The sequence below is a fragment of the Corvus kubaryi genome, unplaced genomic scaffold, assembly GCF_017639235.1.
Source record: "Corvus kubaryi isolate FWS band 111438036 unplaced genomic scaffold, C.kubaryi_AGA036_p1.0 37392, whole genome shotgun sequence".
Taxonomy (NCBI): domain Eukaryota; kingdom Metazoa; phylum Chordata; class Aves; order Passeriformes; family Corvidae; genus Corvus; species Corvus kubaryi.
Window position 1 is genome coordinate 13197747 of NW_024581131.1, and position 21246 is coordinate 13218992.

The 21246-nt window shown below is 54.0% G+C and overlaps 1 protein-coding gene across 3 annotated transcripts in view; it reads right to left on the reverse strand.

Annotated features, from left to right (window-relative positions):
- Window positions 1-1356: 1356 nt before the first annotated feature.
- Window positions 1357-21246, reverse strand: part of DGKZ (diacylglycerol kinase zeta) — a 46614-nt gene continuing 26724 nt past the window's right edge. For 2 of the 3 annotated variants that reach the window (XM_042038778.1, XM_042038777.1), the window contains exons 10-31: window positions 20966-21061; window positions 20617-20699; window positions 20032-20092; window positions 19541-19654; window positions 19006-19146; window positions 18412-18490; window positions 18068-18123; window positions 16968-17030; window positions 16651-16724; window positions 16428-16539; window positions 15917-16116; window positions 15516-15616; window positions 15306-15385; window positions 13879-13948; window positions 9558-9598; window positions 8852-9042; window positions 8332-8363; window positions 7528-7571; window positions 7063-7183; window positions 6510-6546; window positions 6117-6216; window positions 1357-3754 (exon numbers count right to left, since the gene is read on the reverse strand). In XM_042038778.1, the coding sequence (XP_041894712.1) occupies window positions 3638-3754; window positions 6117-6216; window positions 6510-6546; window positions 7063-7183; window positions 7528-7571; window positions 8332-8363; window positions 8852-9042; window positions 9558-9598; window positions 13879-13948; window positions 15306-15385; window positions 15516-15616; window positions 15917-16116; window positions 16428-16539; window positions 16651-16724; window positions 16968-17030; window positions 18068-18123; window positions 18412-18490; window positions 19006-19146; window positions 19541-19654; window positions 20032-20092; window positions 20617-20699; window positions 20966-21061 (2013 nt within the window). In that variant the 3' untranslated portion in view covers window positions 1357-3637. Of the gene's footprint in view, window positions 3755-6116; window positions 6217-6509; window positions 6547-7062; window positions 7184-7527; window positions 7572-8331; window positions 8364-8851; window positions 9043-9557; window positions 9599-13878; window positions 13949-14213; window positions 14259-15305; window positions 15386-15515; window positions 15617-15916; window positions 16117-16427; window positions 16540-16650; window positions 16725-16967; window positions 17031-18067; window positions 18124-18411; window positions 18491-19005; window positions 19147-19540; window positions 19655-20031; window positions 20093-20616; window positions 20700-20965; window positions 21062-21246 lie in introns of all 3 variants that reach the window. The other variant, XM_042038776.1, reaches the window with a different exon arrangement.

Sequence of the window (21246 nt, forward strand, 5' to 3'; positions counted from 1 at the left end):
TCACCCCAGCTCCGCTAAGCTGGGGCTGAATTTGCATGGCTTTCTCCAGCCTGCACACGTGCACCTGGTGCCTACACCCCCAGGTGTGCTTCCATCCCACAGGAGGGCAGACAGACCTCCAAACCTCCAGCACCTAACTGAAAAGGAGAAAGAGGGGATGCCAACACCCTTTGGAGAGAAGGGTAGGACTTTGCCCCAAAGGTACACTGCCCCTTTCCCAACACTCCTCATCAGAGTGATCACATAGTGGGACTGCTTCTCTTCCTCACTGTATATTTGACACTGGGGCAGCTGGAAGACTCTTATTACCATGGTTACTGACAGCCCTCCCTGCCGAGATCTGGGGCAAGTCCCAGCATGCCGGGGTCTGGGCACTGAAGTAGAGAGGGTCCCCTCCTCCCAGCTGCATGTACACCTGGTCCCTGGGGAGGCCGGGACAAGTTGGTGTGCCTTACACCTGCTACAGATCCTCACTGTTAGCTCTGGGCAGGAACTGAAGGTTGAAGACCATGAAAGAGAGGCACAATGGCAGTGGAAGAGACAATGCAGGCAGGGAAGGAGGCTGCTTCTCCGGGCAGAGAGGGGCTGGCAGGAGTGCAGTCAAACTGCCCTCAGAAATCTGAGTTTAAGGTATGCATATAGCTCCTCATCACCCAGCACCTCCATCACCGGCATGCCCTCAGCCACTGCCATTACCTCCTTTTTCTAAGGAAACTCCACAGGAGAGAAGTGTGTTGGCCACAGTCATGTTTACGAGTCTGAGGCTGGAAGCAGAAGTGTCCCTAATCCTTGCTTTTGTAATCAGAGAGCAGTCCTTCCACCAGAGCAGCAGAGATAATCCCTGCCCTCAGTGCTCAAGAAGCAGAAGCCCAAGACTCCCTGCTGGAGCTGGGAATGAATAGGAAGAGCCCCCGCCAGGCTCATCTCCTGCAGAGCAGCATGGCTGGGGACAGCTCACCACAAAAAAAGGCCAACAAACATTTTGAAACTGGAGGCTGGATGCTGCTGTAGTACCCACTGACAGCTGTGGCAGCTGCTGGGGCTGGTGCCTTTGCCCCAAGGAGGAATAGCAGGCTGCCAGCTCCTGACTCACACTTCCAAGGCCTTCTGGATCACTTGGGAAGGCAGTGCACTTTCTCCCTTTCTGACATTACACTGAGCACTGAGGTATAACACAGGACAAGGACCCCATATCTAGCAACAGTCCCAGAAGGACGTGGGCCAGCAGGGAACTCCTAGAAGTACCCCCAAATTTGGATGGAGGCAGATGCCTTGGGTTCCAACCTTGCTTGTGCGACACGGCATCTGTTGTGCAGTACCCGCTGCAATCTTGCGGATGCAGCAGGAGACAGGAACTAAAACATCAATCTCTTTATTTCAATGGCAAGAAACAACAACATCCAAACAGTCAAAGTTGAAAAGCAATGGGAACACAGGCTCGTGCCAGGCCCTGGGCCTGCTAGAGCCAGCACCCTCACATAGTTACAAAAATACAATCCTACAACAGCGTCTAAGAAACACAGACCCAGGTATTGCACAGAACCCCTGCCCTCAGGGGGCAGGGTGACCAACACCCCCTCCTTCTTCACCAAAATATAAGCAGGCTTGGAATTGCACAGCAACTCAGCTCACGCGTGCATGGAGGAGCCAGGCAGGGAGGGGAACAGTGTATCTCTCAACTACCTGTACAAACACTGTAAGGGAGATAGGGGGAAACTGAGGCTCTAAATGCCTCTGGGCCAAGTTGGGCATCCTGTCTGGAGCAGCAGTGGCATGGACCTCTGAGATGACAGTGCCTTGTCTGTCAGTGGCCTGGCAGCAGTGCTAATGAGAACTCCAGGCACTGCTGGAATGTCCCAGCTCTCAATGCATTAGGACGCTATCATGAGTAATTGCCAATACTGCCACTGGCCCCTGGGCACCCTGCACAGCCCTGCGCCTCCCCAGTACAGCGACCCCCATCCTTCAAGGGAACCCTGCTCCTGGCCAAAGAGTCTGAAGGGTATTCTGGTTTCCTAGAGTATCCTCATACCCTTTTCTTGGGAGTAGGAGGGATTCAAATGGTGCCACCCAGCACTACCAATGGGCCCAGCTGGGTATGAGTGCAGAGGGACTGCACAGACCACACACGGCGGCAGCAGCATCCTCTCCTGGAGCCAAGCTGTGAACAGCAACCCCCTTCACAGCCACTGCCCAACCAAAAGTGCCAAGCAGGTCTGCTAGGCTCAGAGCCATCAGCTTTCCTCCTCTGTAGGCACCTCCTGGTCTCAGAGACTCAGTTCTGCAAAAGCCTTGCTGAAGGCCTCTGCATCAAGCACTCACGGCATCCACAGGGGAGATGGGTTGTGGTGGCTCAGGCACCATGGCAGGTGGTAGGTGAAATTCCATCCATTGCAGGCATGACTCAGGGCTAGGAGCCCTGATGGTTCCTGTGAATCCAAATCCCTCTTTCTGCTAAAACTGGAGGGGGTGAGCTGGTGGTCTGCCCAGGTGGGTTGTGTCTCGGCTGGGTGAACTCTCAAGTTTTCCCTGCAAAGCATTGTGCCCAGTTTGGGGAATAGCAGGAGTCAGACTAAAAGGATGCATGTTGCCAGGTTGGGGGGGCATCCCAACCTGGATGGGGGATCCCTGAGAGCAGCACTGACCCCAGCACTGCCCATCCAGCCCCATGCAAAGTCTACCATTGAGGGAGAAACTGAAGCAGGGAGGGCAGCTGAATCCAAGTCAGCATTTGGGAAATATAACCAGCTTCACCGCTGCCACTGCCACTGCCACTCACAGATGAGTGCAGCTCTCCACCATCCTGCAGTGGGCTCACAAAGAGATGCCCAGCAGAGTGGGTGTGCAAACAGTCCCACCCAGCCCTGTGGAGGGAAGCGTGGTGGGAGGGCTTGGTAGCCTTCCTCCATGCCATCCCAGCCCCAAGTCAGACTGCTGACTGAGCACTAAAGGCCAATCAGGAGGGCACCTGCTGCCCTACTTCCAGTTGCACCAGTCCCAGATGCTCCAAGGAAAGGCTGGGTGCACCAGTGACTTCCCTCCTGCTGCAGAAGGCTCTGGGTAGAGCAACACAGAGACCTGGTGCAGCCCCAGGAGGGAGAAGGCAGGGCCAGTAAGTTGTGGTGCTTCCTTTGGGGCAAAGTCTGAGACTCACAGCCTCTGCTGTCTGTCCATGCAGCCTGTGCCTCCCATAGCTGTGCCCGACAGGAGAGGAGGAACAGGACACAGACCTAGCCAAGCACTGCCAGCGGAGAGAGGGGCTGAGCAATGGTGTCCCACAAGGATCATAGGTAGGAGCCTGTGGAGGGGGCACTGGCATTGCTCCCATGAACCAGGGTGACTGGGGGCTTCAGCCTGGCCCACCCCAACATGGCTGGGGGATAGAGCCCATCTAGAGCAGGGAATGTGGTGAATGAGAGGTGAAGGGGTGGACACACAAAGAATCAGGCTTCAAGTCTGAAATACCCATTGTCCTCATAAACAGAGTCCCAGCCCAGCCTGGGGCAGAGCTCTGCTGTATCCATCTCCAGGGACCAGGTTGACATCTGGGGAGGGTTGGGCCAGATACAGCTCTGCCAGTTGGCATTGTCCTCTTCTCATCCTGCATGAGCTGGCTTGGGTTAAGGCACGCCAAGCACTACACAGCTGTCTCCTGGTCCTCCCGCTGGATCATCTGGTAGTGCTGTCGGTTCTCGAGGTAGGCAGCTAAGTCGGGGTCATTGGCTTTCTCAGCACGGTGCTTCGGGGTGTCTCCCTGCACAGGGGAGGCAAGGAGTCAAGAGTGCCAAGCACTGCCTGAATGCTGCTTTGGCACCCAAAGGCATCCCCATTCCCCCATGGGGCTGGGTTCAGCAGAGCCTGCAGCCAAACTCCAAGGCAGGTAGCAGCCCATGTGTTCACCACGGGATGAAAGCGTGCTCCTGAGGAGCCTGACTACTGCAGGCCTGGAAGCTGTCCCCTGAAGGGCCATCAGCTCTAGGCATGGGCTAGGACACCACTGACCCTGGGAGTTACCCAAGTTACCCAAGAGGAGACAAAGGGTGGTCCCCATGACCTGCTCTTCCCCTGTGCTGCTCTTTCCCTGTGCAGGCGGGAAAGGGTGCGGAATGAGGGGTATGTCTGGGGAATGCCCTGGAATACCAACCCCCCTTCCCTCACAGCCTGGCTAGCGCTCCAGCTCCCGGAGGAGGATCACATTTCACCAGCTTATTGCAGCCATCTGGATTGTGTCCACTAATGAACTCCTGCACTCCATAAAAAGCAAATCTGTTAACAGCTCCCAGCTCTGTCTCCTCTCCCCCTTCCCTCCCCCTGCTCCTTGCTCCTCCTCTCCAAGTGCCCAGGCTCTGCTGTGCCACTGAGAAAGGCCACAAAAACCTGGCGCTCTGCCGCTGCCATTGAAAACCAGCCCTGGAAGGGATACCCGTCCTGTCCAGCTCATCTCCTGGTGCACAGCAGGGCACAGGCAGCTGCAGTAGCGTGCCGGGGCCTCCAGAGCAGCCCGCAGCCGTATTTCTCCATCAGGAACAATGGTCAGACATGCAGAGCCCTCCGCTGGGCCTGGATGTGGCTGTGCACAAAAGCCCACCCGTGTGTGGCTGCAGAGAGGTATCATGCACCAAGAAATCTCCCTGGCATGTGCATCCCAAGACTGGACACACCCCATGATCCTGCACACACCCCCCGGCAGCCACACCATCAGGGGATGGAGACCACTCTGTGCTTTGGTGCTGGGTCTCCTTGAGGGCCTCCTCCCCACATCCCCTGAATGCAATCACTCATTTAACAGAGGAGGAATTGAGCTTCTTTCCTGTTCCCCTGCAGAAGCCCCTCTGCATCACTGCCTGCCTGCAGCCTGAAACCGGAGCTGCCAGGGCCTCCCTGCCTGGCTGGGCTGAGGCACGACAACTGATAAGGCTCAGCCTCCCTCACCTCTGCAGGGAGTGGGATCAGTCTGCTCCAAACTCGTGCTACAGGTCTGCCGCTGGGGCTCCTAATGAGGTGGATCCTGCCTGTGCAGGCAGGCTGTGACCCGGAGCCCATGAAAGGTCAGTGCAGCAGCACAGAGGGGTCCCCAGGCAGCCACAAACCTGACATGCATTTGCACAGGCACGTGCAAACCCATTCCCTGGGGGGGCACATGCCTGAGCAAGGCTCCCTTTTGTGCTGGGAGGCTGGGGGCTGTTCCCCTCCTTCAGGCAAATGAGGGGGCTGGGGACAGAGAGGGGCCATGCCTCTTGAACTGCCCTCTCCTCTTGCCTCTGCCAGCTGAGTCTCCAATCAGGCCAGTCCCACTCTGGGCACTGTGCAAGACCTAAGCCTTAGAGAGGAACAAGGAAGAGAGATGGGGAGCCAGAGATGATCTGTACAGCTGGCAAACAGGGATGTGCGTTGTCTAAATTGAACCCCAAGCTCCACCAGCACCAGCACCCATCAAATGGGCGCCTAACCAGCGTTCCAGACCCACAGATTGCACCTTCTTGGCTTGTTCTACATCACCTCTGCTACAGCCCATCACTACAAGCCTCCACCAGACAGACCTGACCACATCCTCTCTGCCATATGCCAGCCCCAGGAACCTCCTGTATCAAATATGGCCCCAAGCCCTCCCCTTTTGCAGCTCCTCTGCCAGGGCTGGCACAATTCCCTGACACTAAGGCACAGTTCAATTAACTCGGCATGTGAGGGAATGTGCTGCCACTGCCTGCTCCTGCTCCCCGCAGGCCAGCTTCACCCGCCAAGAGGAGCTCCCAGATCCCCCATCATGACCGCCTGTGGGGGAGAGTGGGGGGAGTCCTGCAGCTGGGAGGGAACTTTCAAGGAGAATGTCCTTGCTCTGACCCCTGAGAGTGGGAAGGGGGAGACAGGGATGAGACATTCCAGCCCCTTGCCTCTAATTTAATAAAACAACAGGGAGAGAAGCACCAGGAGAAGAGGGATTTAACCCCTCTGCAGCTGGGCTCTACTGGGCAAGCAGGGGTGCTCCATGTCAGCTCCTCTCTGACTGGCAAGCACCCCCACCCAAAACACTCCTGCTCTGCTCTCCAGCTGGCTCTGCTCCTTGCCAGCCCTCTGGTCACCCCAGAAAGCCCCACTGCCACTGCTCCCACTGTCACCTGCAGGTCTGTCTTCATAAGCGAAGCCCCGGCCTCCACGATGTAGTGGCAGATAGTGCGCTGGCGTAAGGCTGCAGCCTGGTGCAAGCTGGTTTCACCGCTGAGGAGGAGAAAGCGGGAGATGTGAGATGTCCCCCTGAACAGGGACAAGCAGCACATGCAGGTGGCAGTGAGGGACAGCAATTCAGCAGCAGCAGCAGCAGGAGCTGATGGTGAGTTGTGTGTTTGTCCAGGCTGCCCTGGCAGAGGAGGGGATGCTACTCGGGCAGTCTGTCCAAAATGGACTGGGAATCATGGCTGGCAATTATAGCAAGGGCAACTGAAGTGTCCCTGTGACTGGTCACTTCGCAGAGGGTCTGGCCAACAGGTAATGCAAGTCAGGCAGCAACTTACTTCTCCTCCTCTGTGGCATCAAGGATTTCTGAAGGAGCTGTGGAAAGAAAGAGTGCAGGTGAGTGAGACCCAGCTCCAGGGCAGAGACAGACCTGTCTGCTCCATGGTCACAGTCTGCATCATTCCACAGGGGCTGCTATTTTCATGCTGCCTGCACAAGTCCTGGCTCCAAAGAACTCAGGTCAGCAATGGCATCTAAGCCCAGCTGATCCCAGGAAAGAAGAATTGATTGTGGACTTGCTACAGAGAACTATCTAAATAAAAATAAAGAGGTCTGTATTTAAGTGGGAACTGCCAAAAACAACAGGTCAGCTGCCCTGAAGGCAGAAGCAGGACACTGAGAAATGTTTCCCAGAGACATGCTGGTCCCTGCCAGGATGCAGCAACAGCCATGAGGGCACCCCAGTACTGGCAGACAGATGCCAGGAAAAACCCATACACCAGAAGGATGATGTAGCAAACCCAGAAGGAAGGGATCTAAGCCCAGGAGCACTCCGTCCGAGCAGAGGGATCTTTTTTGGCTGCCAGGCTCCTTTGCTAAGCTCCAGCTCACCATTCTCGATGATGTATTTGACGATGTCCTTGCTTCCTGATTTGACAGCATGGTGGAGGACAGTCTGGCCCGAGGAGTCTCGCACCATCAGGTCTCTTCCAGCTTGGTGCAGCTCTTGGAACTACAGGATTGTCAGATTGCTCAGGATGAGTTGCATTTCCCAGCTCCAAGCCCCAAGCCCCAGCATTATGTGCCTGAAGTGCCTGACAGGTTGTGTGGATACTTGGGGCTGGTGGGGAGCTTTGTCCAGCTCAGCCATGCTACCAAGTCCCTTCCCTTCGTGTGCCCCAGGAGAGGAACCAGGGCTTCTTGCCAGAAGCCTGCCTGGTTTCCAGCCACCACTCCTGAAGGAAGGCCCTTGACAGGAGTTGCTCCAGGGCAACTGGGGAGCATGGCCGGCAGGGCTTCCCTTAGCCCAAGGGGCACACCAGCCCACAAGCCTGCCTTGGCTGCTCGAGCACCTACCTTGCTGAAGTTGCCGCTCTTGGCAGCTTCTATCAGAAGGTCATCTGCAAAGAGAGATGTGTCAGGGTCAGAAAAGTCAATCTGTAACACTGCTTATCTAATCCTGGAAACAAGAGTTGGGCACCAGAGGTGTGGAGCAGGAGCACAAGCTCCTCCAGGCCAGACCCCTTGGTCAGACTGCATTTACATGGCTCCTCCACCTTCAGGAATGTAAGGAACAAGCCAGGAGAAAGAAGGAGACACTGTGTAGCTAGGGGTGAAGCCAGACCTCAGCCCCAGGGAGGCGCATGTACAGGGGGAGTAGTCTCTGCCCTTGGGCAGGGTAACTTGTGATGGAAGTGGGGAGCAGGTCTCCTGGGCATCAGCCAGCGGCCAAGACGCCTCTCACCAATGACTCACTCACACTTCCAGGCTCCGATCAAGCTTCAGGAAACTCTTTCCATTTGTTCAGCTTGGTGAGGCCCCTGATCTAGTGTTCCCACCTCCCCAGGGAGAGGCAGAGACAGCCTCTCAACCCAGTCCACAGTGCTCAGCTCTGCAGGTGGGGGATTAACCCCTTGCCACATGATTTCCCGCACGGTGGAGCCAGGAAGGCGCCTGGCTGGGCCACTCCACAAATCACTGTCAGGTCTCTTGTGCTCACCTCTGGGTCACCCGCCCTCAGGGCTCCATGTTTCAGGACACATGGAGCAACAGGGCTCCTGCCCGCTCACCAGTTAAAGGATAGGCCAAAAAAAACCATGGCAGGAAAACAAAACAGTGCAGCCTGAGAGGGGGTATGACCAGGGGTAGGACTCGACTCACCTTTATGTGGGAGGCAGCGCTCTGGCTCAGTGCTGGAAGGGAAGAAGAAAAGGTGTAACTAACCCTGCCAGTTCTGGCAGCAGATGGCCCTAATGGGCATGCCACCATTAGAGGGATGGAGAAACATTCCTGTGGCACTCCTCCTTGCCTGATCTGCATTCTTCCCCATTCCCACTCCCATTTCTACTGCTGCTCCTAGCACCATTGCTCATCCATACTCAACACTGCCCTTAGTTGGGCTGAAAGACACCCATGCCCTTTGCCCCGTGGGCCAGGTGCTGGAGCTTGACCCCATGGCTGAGCTACCTGCTCATGCCCCACTGCTTAGGGCAGTGCTGGCAGAGGAACAAGGAAAAGAGGATGGCATCTCATCCCTTGGTCTAACTCAACACTGAATTCCTGCTTACTTCCAGGGAGCTCCCCTGTAATCTGGCCCAGGGATCAATGCTGTGAAGCCAACCCTATCTCTCCCATCACTGCCCATTCTTCCTGAGACCCAGCACCCCCACTCCAGACTCACCTGAGGGCAGGAGAGGAGGGTGGAGAGGAGGAAGAGGAGGGGAATGCAAAATGGTGCCCAGGGGGTGTGGCAGATGAGTCCACGAGGTCGGGCATGGCAGGAGAAGTGCTCACGGTCTGAGTGACCACTAGCTCTGGGTCCAGCACATAGAGCTCATCCTGAGAGATCTCTGTCACATAGTTGAGGTGCTCCTGAAAGACACAAGTAAGGACATACTTAGAAGCAAGACCTACTTCTGCAAAACTCCATCCCCTCATATCCCAATGGGTGGGTTTGTAGCCCACCCATTTGCTCAGCAGAGCAATGGTGGCTTGAACAGTCTTGTGCCTGGGAGCCTTTGCATCTCTCCTTGTTCTTTTCAGGCTTCCTATCTCCTGCCACCTTAGCAACCTTGTAAACCTTATCTCCATGTCTTCCTCCCCAAATCATTGGGGAAAGTATCTAATACTGGTGAAGATGACCCCAGCTGGCAGGTCCCCTGGCCAGTCTTGCTATGTTTGCTATTCCTTACCCGCTGCACTGGAGGGCCCTGCAGGCAGCTTTCAACCCAGGGTTCTGTGCTACCACCCAGGCTTCTTCACTTTTCTCCAGAATCCTGGAGGTGCTAAGCCTGGTCCTGGAGCAGGCTCATCATGCCATCCCTTTAGGGGATGCCAAAGGGCAGGGCAGTGGTATGAGACCTGTGTGGCCCCAAGGCTATACTCACCTGTGCGCGGTCTATCCTGTAGAACCGATCGGCCGTGGTTGCTGTAAGACAGGAACAGAACAAGATGGGGTGATTCCTGGTGTGAGAAAGGGAGACAGCCTCTTCCCACCACGAGTGACAGTGAGCTATCCAGCCACTTCGTGGCTTGCACAGAGGGTACAGCAAAGCCAACAACAGCCCCTGACTCAGCGCAAACAACTTCCTTTCGTGATTCTGCTGGTGCCTCCACCCTAGAGGCAGCCCCTTGGGCCTACAGACCACCATGGCCCTGTGAAACATGCCTTTGCTTGCTAACTCCTCCTCAATGACTCCTGGCAGGGAGCCACAGGTAAGGCAAGAACACATCTAGCTAATGCCATGGCCTTTCTGGGGGCTTTCAGGTGCTCCAGCATTACCCTGAGCAGATGAAGCTCAGGGCTATCCAGTGCACATCTCAGCATTCATTCATACCAGGTGAGGAATTCCTGTGATTAACATGGTGCACCTTGTTGAACAGTGCTCAGAAATGGCGGCACTACAGGGGGCTGGGAGAAGAGAGAGCTCAGCCTCCTCTTGACTAAGGACCTCCATGAGGCCACTCAGAGCATGTGACTGCCAGGCACAACGGAGCATGCCACCACCAGCTGTAGGTCCAAGCCCCTGTCTCCTAGGATGGCAGGAGCTAAAATCCAGCCTGTCAGAGTGCATCCCTCTGCTTATCCCTCTTCCTTAGAGAAGAGATCACCACAGAGAGAGAGAAGCTCCAACAGAGCAAGTGGCTATGCTGGAGCCAGACACAGACAGCCACCACCCCTAGGGAAGCAGGGAAGGGTTATGGACTTAGGGCATCACCAAGGGAGAGCAGGACAGGTAAGAGCACAGTGCCAGAACAGCTGGATTCCCATGCAGGGCAACATTTCCACAATGTCCTGATGGGCTGCTGGTGCCAGTCCAGGAGAGGTTGCTGCAGTGGGATCCTTGCAGATCCAAGGAAGTCTTTCTGCAAATAGAGTGGGGATGTGCCAGAGCAGATGAGAAGAGTGAAAGAGCCATGTTTATCCTGGATATCTAGGGAGCTACTGTTCAAGGCCTACAATTCAGCCACTTGAATGAACCTGTGCCGTGTTGAATGAGGCTCTAGTCTCTTTCCTGACACATTTTCCTGAGCCCAGAACCTGCTGCTGGGAGACTGGCAGGAGAAGGGAAACTGGCCCTGGTAAAGCAGTCCTGGTAGCAACACCTGGGAGCAGCAGCACCAGCAACCCCACATGCAGGGCTGGAATCTTGAAGGGAGAAGTTGCACCCTCTCTGCCTAGTACGAGGCTTCCCAGGCCCACTTTGCAACCCATGGCTGTGCTCTGCTGTGGTCTACACTCTGCTTGCTGGGATGTCAGAGAGATGAAATGCTACCAATGGGCATTTCACTCAGCCAGCTTCCAGGTACAGAGGGAGCTTCTTGGTCAGAGAAGGCAAAGGGAGAAGGGAAAGCTACTTTCAGGTAGGGGAGAAGCAGCAGCTGGAGCCCAGCAGGGAGCCTGCTCGCCCGTAACACTGCGACGCTCATGGTGAGCCTGGCTCCGAGCATGCTGGAGCAGGGGGGCCCCCTGCCTGCACGACACAGGAGAGCATCCCCAGAAGTCCCGCAGTGATAAACACACGCCACCAAGCTGTCTTCAGCTCCAAGGGCAAGAGAACTGCAGACACCCCTTGTTCCACTCATGGTCAGCAGCCAGACACGCAGCCTGGGGCAAAGCACGGCTGTGCTCAGCCCCAAAGACCCCAACATCTGTGAGTCCCAAGCCTCAGCGGTTCCCTGTGGCTTGTCACTGAGTGTCCTCTCACCCCCCAAATCCATAGAATCACAGAATCATCGAATTGCTTAGGTTGGAAAAGACCCTTAAGATCATCGAGTCCAACCATTAAACCAACGCAGCCAAGTCCACCACTAAACCACGTCCCTAAGTGCCACATCTACATGTCTTTTAAATATCTTTAGGGATGGGGACTCATCCACTTCCCTGGACAGCCTGTTCCAACGCTAGACTACCCTTTCAAGTGAGAAAAAAATCTTCCCTGATGTAACTTGAGGTCATTTCCCTTGAACCTCTTGCTTGTTACTTGGGAGAAGAGACCAACACAACTTGACGCAACCTCCTTTCCGGTAGTTGTAGACAGAGATAAGGTCTCCCCTCAGCCTCCTTTTCTCCAGCTCCAGCTCCAGCTCCCTTGATCTCCTCATCCAGATTGATAAAGATAATAAACAGGACCAGCCCCATCACTGAGCCCTGGGGATCACCACTGGAGCCGGCCACCAGCTGGATGTAACTGCAGTCACCACCATGCTCTGGGCCGGGCCATCCAGCTGGTTTTCTATCCAGTGAACACTGCACTCATCTGAGCCATGAGCAGCCAGTTCCCACAGGAGAATGCTGTGGGCAACAGTGCCAAACATTTTATTGAAGTTCAGGTGGACAACATCCACAGGTTTCCACTCATCCACTTAGCAGGTCACCTTGACACAGGAAGAGATCAGCTCGGTCAAGCAGGACCTGCCTTTCACGAACTCATGTTGGCTGAGCCTGATCCCCTGGTAGTGCTGCCTGTGCTGCCTGATGGGATCAGGATGATCTGCTCAATGACTTTTCACAGCACCAGGGTTGCGCTGACAGGCTTCTAGTTCCCCAGATCCTCCTTCTGGCTCTTTTTATAGATGGGCATCACACTTACTAATTTTCAGTCAACTGGGACCACCTCATCAGCCAGGATTGCTGGTAATTGATTGAAAGTGGCTCAGTGAGCACTTCTGTCATCTCCCATAGTACCTCTGGGTGGATCCCACCCAGTCTACAGACTTGCATGTGTCTAAGTGGTACAGCAGGTCACTAAACATTTCCCCTTGGATTATAGGGGTTTCGTTCTGGTCCCTGTCTGTCTTCCACCTCAGGGGCATGGATACCCTGAGAACAATTGGTCTGACTATTAAAGACTGAAGCAAAGAAGGCATTAAGTACTTGAGCCTTATCCTTTGACACTATGTCTCTACCCTTTCACTCAGTCAAGGATGAAGATTCTCCTCAGACCTCCTTTTGTTGCTGATGTATTTGCAGAAGCATTTTTTTGTTGTCTTTTATGGCAGTAGCCAAATTAAGTTCTAGTGGGGCTTTGGTCCTTCTAACTTTCTCCCTGCATAACCTCATGACATCATTATAGTCCTCCTGGGTTGTCTGCCCCTTCTCCCTTCTCTCCTGAGTTCCCACGAAAGCTCTCTGTTCAGCCAGCCTGGTCTTCTTCCTCGCTGGCTCGTCTTTCAGCACGTAGGCCTGACCTGAGCCTTTAGGATTTCCTTCTTAAAGCACGTCCAGCCTTCCTGGACTCCTTTGCCCCTCAGGACTGCCTCCCAAGGGACTCCATCAACCAGTCTCTGAAACAAGCCAAAGTCTCTCTCCAGAAGTCCAAGCAGTTCTGCTGGCATTCCGTCCTTACTTCTCCAAGAATCAAAACCTATCATTCTGTGATTGTGATGCCCAAGACGGCTTCCAGCATCACCCACCAATCCTTCCCTGTTTGCAAACAGCAGGTCCAGTGGGATGCCTTCCCTACTGGCTCCCTCACTGTCTGTGTCAGGAAGCTGCCATCCACACACTCCGAGAACTGTTTCCTCTCTGCTGTGTTGTATTTCCAGCAAACATCTGGTAAGCTGAAGTCCTCCACAAGAACAAAGGCTGGCGATACTGAGACTTCTCCCAGCTGCCTATAGAATATTTCATCTGCCTCTTTATCCTGGAGGGAGTCTATAACAGACTATAACAGACTTCCACCAGGATATCTGCCCTATTGGCCTTCCCCCTGATTCTTACCCATAAACACTGAACCCTATTGTCACCATCATTAAGCTCTAGACAATTGAAACAGTCCCTACCATACAGGGCCACTCCAGTGCCTCTCCTTCCTTGCCTGTCCCCTCTGAAGAGTTTTTAGCCATCCATTGCAGCACCCCAGTTGTGTGACTTGTCCCACCATGTCTCTGTGATGGCAACTATGTCATAGTTTTCTTGCTGTGCCATATCTTTTGGCTCCTCCTGTTTGTAGCCCATGCTGCATGCATTGGTGTCAATGCACTTCAGCTGGGCTACTGATTCCTCCACTTTTTTGGGGATAGGAGCCATAATTCCAATGCCCTAATTCTTAGGTGCTTCTGTGGTTTCTAATGCATCAATAACCCTTGGATCTTTGCAGCCACATGGATCTCCACTCCCTACCTCCACTGAGCTGGCAGACAAAAGGACCTTGCCTAGCACATCATCAGACTCAGTCAACACTCCTAGGGGAGGGTGATACTCACAGTCTAGGAAGCACCACTTGGGTGACAGCTTCTGGAATGACAGTGTCTTCGGCTTGGCTCCATCTCCCTCCTGCATAATAAAAGAGAGGATAAAGATGTAGCTTATGGCCTCTGCATCTCTCCTCAGAGCATTCCTCCTGCTTTGGGAGGTCCCTGCAGACATAGAAGACCACAGGCACTTGGGTGAACTTCAACACAGGCACAGCACACTGCAACAGGGAGCAGCATGGGACAGACTGGAGCTGACTGTAGAGAGGTGTCACAAGACGAGCCCATGAGACCAGCACAGCAGACATGACAGATGGGCCCAGCAGACAGAGTGAGGCCATACACACCTGAAAGAGCAGGCGCTCTAAAGCAGAGGGCTGTGGAGGGAAATCCTGCAGAAAGGCAAGGTGTGCTGTTACAGCCGGTGTCTGGGCAGCTGCCCAGTCCCTCTCTCATCCCACTGGAGTTGCTTAATGTGCTGCCATATCTGGCTTTACACACTGTCTGGCCTGGTCCCTGCATGGCTTTAAGGCCCGAGCACAGTCGTTGCCCAAGGAGTGAGAAGAGGTAAACCATGAGGTGACCAAGGAACACCAGCCACACTGCACAGTTTTAAAGGTGCAGGAGATTGCAGGGGCATCAGTCTACCACACTGACACAGCAGGAAAGACATGTGCCTGCCTGCATGTCCTCACCAGTGCCTGGGCACAAGGTGGGCAGGGGACAGGCATGCAGAGCAGGCACAGCAAGAGGCAGATGCCAGTGTGCCAGCCCAGGCAAGCACCTCTGCAACTCAGCCCTGCAGGACACTATGCACACGCTGGATGGGATTCCCACAGGCACAAGAGCCAGCTAACAGCAGACTAAGCAAGGTCCCTTCAATCTTCTAGGCAACAATCAGATTGAGCAGTGCAGCACCAGGAGCCACATTATGGGCTTAGAAGGTATTGTTCACCAGGAGCAACAGTTACACAGTCTGTGTACGGGTCACAGACACGTGCATTGGCAAGGACACAAAAATTAGTGCTTGCAAATGAAAAGAGGTGGAGGGGTTATAAACCTAACCCAGGCACCTGGAGAGGGCAGAGCTGTGCCAGAAAACACAGAACCTGTGGAGGGTAGAAGGCTTACAGGCCCCCACAGGATGTGTGCCAGCTTTTTATACTACTCTGTAGTTTTTCAGGGTCACTCTCTGGGCTTGGAGAACAGTCAGAAGAGCAATGCTGAAAAAGAAGCTGCCAGACAGCACGGAGCAAAAAGCCATCCAGCTTGGGACCCTGCCTCCACCACATGGTGAAGACAAACCGTGACCTCTTAGTGGGAACCAAAGCAAGAGTGTGTGTGTTGGTGCATGCAGGTCAAGGAGGCTTAGAAATCCTTTCCCTGAGTCCCTCCATCCTCAGCATTCAGCCATAACCACTTTTCATGCAAAGACTCACCTCCTGCAGCTTCTCAATTTGGGTCCGGCACAACTCCAGGTCACTGTCTCCTGGAACCACGATGATCCCCAGTGGCACAGCTGCAGAACAGGGCACAGGCACAACTCAGGGAGCAGCCCATGCCCCATTACCAACACCTGTTTAGCTACAGGCTTTGCCAGACTTGGGGACTGCAGCTCCCACCCCCTGGTCACTCAGATGGTCACTCACAGGCTTCCTTGAGCTTTTCCTTGTCATAGTTCAGTGCCTCATAGTCACGCATGCTGATTCGGCTCACCCGGATCCGCAGCCGCTCGGGCACTGGCTGCTGGCTGTGTGCAGGGGGCAAGGAAAAAGGAAGATATCAAAAAATGACAGCCTGCTTTCTCCTTATTCCCCTCATCCCTCCAAAACAGGCAAGAGCACAGTGTTGTATAGACTGGGGTGGGGAGCTTGGCACCAGAGTTTCTCCAACATCAGGGTCAGGCCTTATTTCTGTGACCTGATCCCTTCCCAGACCCTCCCCAAGAAAGGACTGAAATGCCTCTGCCAGTCATGGATCAGTCCCATCCCTTTCCCTGCCAACTGTCCTTCCTTGGAGAGGAGGTAGCAGATCAATCTGAGGAACCTACTCATTGAGCAGGGGCATGGAGTTGCGCCGCTTGGTCTTCTGCACCATGTTGGCTTGGTTGCGCAGGGAGATGTGGATGCAGGAAGCCGCCAGCTTGCAGGGCTCTCCATCCACCTGCATGGGAATGGCCTTGGACGTGGTAAGAACTACCTGCCGGCACTGACAGAGCCGCTCCCCATGGCCACCGACTTGCAAGGCAGCCTGTGAAAGGGTCCAGAGTGAGAGCAGAGCATGGACTGAGACGTGGATGAGGGGAGCATCCACTGTGAGCTGGATGCTGCAAGTGAATCAGGTTCTGAGGGTCTCGGGTTTGATTTCAGTGAGAAGGGACTCACAGAGACCAGGGCATAACAGCACCTCACCTGAATCTTAGAGAGCAGACACTGTCACACAGGCCAGTACCACAATTCCTCCAGAGAGGATCTGTGGAGCTGTGGGCTGGCTGACACCTGGTCAATGAGACCAGTCACTCCCCTGGTTGCTACCTACAGCTGCCAACAGTACTGACTCACCAGCGATGTCATGGTGAAGCCAATAACTTCAATGCAGCCATCATCATGGCGCTGAGGCTCAAAGTCATGGTGCTCCCCAGGGTTGCCCCAAGGCATGGTGCCTGCACAGTACCTGTGAAGGGACGGGAAGAAATGCCTGGACCGGCATCCAAAACCCAGGCAGGGATCTACAGCACAGGTGTTTGAAGCCCAGCATATGAAGACAGGTCCTGGGGTTGCTCACCTTGGGATGTTAAGGAAGACCAGGCACTGGGGCTTCAGGTCCTGAATCTTGGAGGTCAGGTCTGTCCCGTCACACTGGAGACAACACAGGGGTGTTCAGGCTGCTGTAATGGGGAGCCTGGTCCATCCTACCCACTTAGGAAGAAATGGCCTCCCCTCCTCTGCTCCCTACACTGAGTGTTCTCCAAGTCAGGGGAGGCTGATGCTCCCAGAAACATATCCGCTCCCCAGCCCTGCCATACTCAGTGTGCCAAGGGACACTCCTCATGCCTCCACAGCTCACCCCCTCCCTGGACCAGAGCACCCCAGCACACTCACAACCAGCCTGACGTGCTTCGCCAAGTCTTTGGAGCTCCCAGTGAGGAAGTCAGAGAAGGCTGTCTGCCAAGGTAAGAGACAGAGTTAGTGCCCAGGTGTTCACCAGAATGGGCAGCCAGGAAGCCTGCCACTGACCTGCCACAGACCTCAGCTGCTGAAACCTGCAAACCCCCTTTTCATCCACAGAAGTCTTCTCCTCCTCCAAAACAACATGATCCATTCCTCTTGCTATTTTGTCTACCAAAAACTTTGGGGCACCTTCAGTAACATGCTCTAGTGTTCCCATGCCAGCCCAGTCCTGACTTTAGGGAAGAGCTGGCAAGGTGAGTCTCCTCCAGTGAGACTCAAGTCACAAGAGACAAATTCAGTCTCAAGCTGTAATGAAGTACCACAAAACAAAGCTGAAGTGACCCCATCTAGAGATTCCAGGAGGGACAGCATGGGTTCCCTTTGGGTTTAACTGTGCAGATAGGAAAAGAGACACAAGCAGGACAGATGTGAGATGGCACAGAGCAGCTTGGCCTTTAGTACTGCTCAAATACCAGTCACCAGACACATGGGTAGAAAGCATATTGAGGATGTGGAGACAAAGGAACGAAGATGATACTGAGATGCAAGGCTCTAGAGGTGAGATACAGGAGGAGGGTATAATTAGCCAGGAAGCTGTAACTGGTCCAAGGTATACAATAAAAGACCAAAGTAGTGTGGAGACTCTATGGAAAGGCTTCCTATTCCTCTGCAGGGGGGACAGCCTGCCTTCCCACAGCTCCAGGGAGGTCCTGCCTGGGTGACCACCCACGAGCTGGAGATCAAGAACAATAGTGGCAGAAGATCAATACAGCAACTGTACTGCAGGCCACAGAGCAAGTTGTACTGCCAGCAGCACTCGCAGCCAAAGAGGAGCTGTGACTCCCAGTGCTGCAGCCTTTCTCCAGCAACTCTCCACCTTTGGGCTGGGGGGCTTAGCTTGAGTGCACGTGAAGGTCCAGGTAACTTAAATGAGTGAGTTTAGGGTGTAGACAGAAGGCAGGTCTATGCCTGTGCTCCAGTTGACATTACGGCTGCTGTGACGCAGGCTCAGATATCCCCCACACACTCACCCCAGCATAGAACATTTTATTCCGAAACCGGCTGTTGAACTTCTCTGGATTGGCCTCTAGGGAAAGAAGAAAAAAAGTCCAGGTCACTGGCCTACATATGGAAATATTTCACTTACCAGCTCTCCTCAGACACAGCTCTACAGCCAGCCTCAGCCAGGAGTCTGCTCCCAGCTTTTTTCCTGTGCAGGCACCCCTCTTCCCCCTCTGCAGCTTGGACTTGCTCCTCCTGTTTCACCTCCAGCTCTGTCCCTGAAGCAATTCTCTTGTTCACTTTCTTGAGGAACCCACAAACAAGAACGGGCCCATCCCACAGACACCGACCAAGTCCTGCCACTGCCCTGTACCTCGGGATTCGTGGAACTCCAGCGTCACCCGTGCGTCAAAGCCAAGGCTGAAGTAGTTATTAAAGACATCCAAAGGGAGCTGAAATGGAAAGGAAGAATAAGGATGAGGCTGCCAGTATGTGCCCATGGCAAAGATTAAGTCAGTTTACAGCAGAGCTACTACAGTGCTCGTGAGGCTGAGGGACCCTGCTTGCCTTTTCCCTAGGAAAATACAGAGGTTACCAGCCTGAGATAATGGATAAGTTCCTGGCTCCTAGGGGTAAGGGAAGTGGCCCAAGGGGACACACTCTGCTCTCTGAGGTTTCTGCAATCATCCACATTTCTGCTAAAGAGAACAGTCTCACAGAAGACTGGGCTTATACCTGTTGCAAGTTGTGGTTAAAAACCTTTGGTAGGCATTTAGTTATGAACTCTATATGCCTTTCCACGACTGCTGTGGCTCAGAGCCATGAAGAGAATGGTGGAATTGGAGGAGTGAGAGGGAAACACCAACCCAACAATGTAGCCCCAGGTGCTGGGGCTGCCTGAGCCAGTGGAGAAAAGAGAATGCAGACCTCTAGCACAGGGAACAGATATCGAGAGGAGGTGTCCCACCTTGTCAGCAGCTGCCTCATCCTTTTCCTCAGGGTTTGCATCAGGGTTTGGTTCCACATGGAGGTTCCAGCGATCGAGCTGCACTATGTTCCCATCTTCTACGTGTGATAGGATCTTAGACAGAGGCTCATCCGTGTAACCCTGGTGAAGGGAAGGACTTGGTGAGTCTCATGCCTGCCTCCCACAGAGATACCCCAGATAGCAGGCTTTGATAAGACATCCCAGAGTAAAAGATGGAGAAGAGAGACCAACTCTACTCGAATGCACAATGAAGTGGGACTTGAAATTTAAAACAATGAATCTTCCTTCTAAAAATCTTCCAAAATTTGAAAAAGCAATTGCTTTTGTATAATCTAATGCAGAACAATTCAAATGTCAGAAGAATGGCAACATCCAAATTGCACTTATTTGTTGGTCTCTATCTACAGGAAGTTAAGACACCAGCCCACGCAAATCTCCACCCATGTGTCTGAAACAAGGGTTGAAGCATTCAGCCCTTCTCTGTCAGCAGTGGGTTCTTGTGCCCATCACTTACCCCACCCCAGTTCAGTGTTCTGGCCAAGTCGTTCCCTGTCCCCAAAGGTAGGATGGCCACAGGAGGAGGTGGATTGATACGTAACTGGTCCAGAATGGAGAGTATCCAGCCTACCTGCTCAAGCAAGAGAGTGCAAAGAAACCATTGTTTATCTCAGGGACCAGCAGACAGGCAGAGCACTAGTGATGGCAGAGGGGCAGAGACGGGGTCTCCTTAGCCACATCTGAGGCTATTCACGGTCTTTAATGCTCTAATCAGCTGCTGCAGGAGATACCAGGAACCCCAGTGAGGATACTGGCCCTCAAAAGGGCTCCAAATCCAGACATGTTACAGACTATCACTCCCTGGAACAGTGCATGAGGGCACCCACAGTATCCATGCTACCAGCTGTACCATGGACACAGTGTGCACGGTTTGCCCTGCTCTGGATTACAGCAAGGAGGGCTGCTGTCTGCACTGGAAAGGCCTGGGCAAAGGGGCTGGAGACTCACCGTGCCGTCTCCCCCGCACGCCAGGATCCGGAGGTTGTGGACTTTGCGGTACAGCTCCAGCCTGCAGGGAATGGGGAGGTTGAGGAGAGGAGGGGAGGGGAGAGGTACTGAAGGTGCAGGTACACAGCAGCTGCCTCACAGAGCCCTTGGCATTCACAAAGCCACATCCATGTCTCCCTCCAGAGCTGCTCACAGCAGTGGGCAAAGCCACAGTAACTTTGGCTTCGCCAGCTCTTGTGAAGGAAGAGTGGGGTGTCCACAGGCTGTGCACACATAGATAACCCAGAACGCAGCAAGCACACAAGACTCACACAACATTAACTGAATATAAGGAACTATGTCTGGGAACCTCACCCCATGGCTCTTCAGCACTAGCCTTAAGATTAGACCAACCCTCCATCAGGAATCACTGACTATGAGTGACTATCACAACCTATCCTAGATAGGCCTCTCAAAGCATTGAAGGTCTGTCTGCATGTGGGAGCTATGAAGCATCAGGCCTCTGCCAGCTGGGGGAAGAGATCTAGGGAGGAATCCTGGGACATGGATAGGGGAGAGAAAGGTACTGCCCCCATCAGTACTCACGCCTCCTTGGGTCCACCCTGGCTGAGGTCGAAAACTTGCCGTGGGTTGAGATACCACATGAAGGATTGGATGATCTTGGCTCCCTATGGGGAGAAGAAAGACTTCAGGTAATATCAAGTTCCCAGTGGACAGCAGAAGGAGGCATCTGCCTGGGGACAGGCTAAGACAACACTATTCTGGAGGAGACACAGGCAAAGCCTGGCAAAGGTGGGAACTGCTGGGCAGCAAACTGGCATTGTGGCCTCTTGTGCAGCTGAGACATCACCAAAACTACGATGAGAGCTCAGCAGCCAAATGGCAATGCTCTCACAGAGATGTCTTCTTAGGGAGATACCAGACAAGGCCATACCTGATTCCCACCGCTCTTGGGGTTCACGAACACCAGCAAGGGCTTCATGAGAGGAGCTGGCATGGGCTTGATGACAAAGGGTTTCCACCTCCCTTCCTGCAAGAGATACCATAGATCCTTCAACAAAGCTGGGGAAATGCAAACTCCCACCTCCAACTGAGCCCTAACATCATGCAGGCCAGAAGCAGGAGAAAGAGAACATCCCAGACACCCCATAAACCTTGTATCTGGGATATACCCTGCCAGCAGGCACCCTCCCTCCAGCTCAACCTCTTTAACCT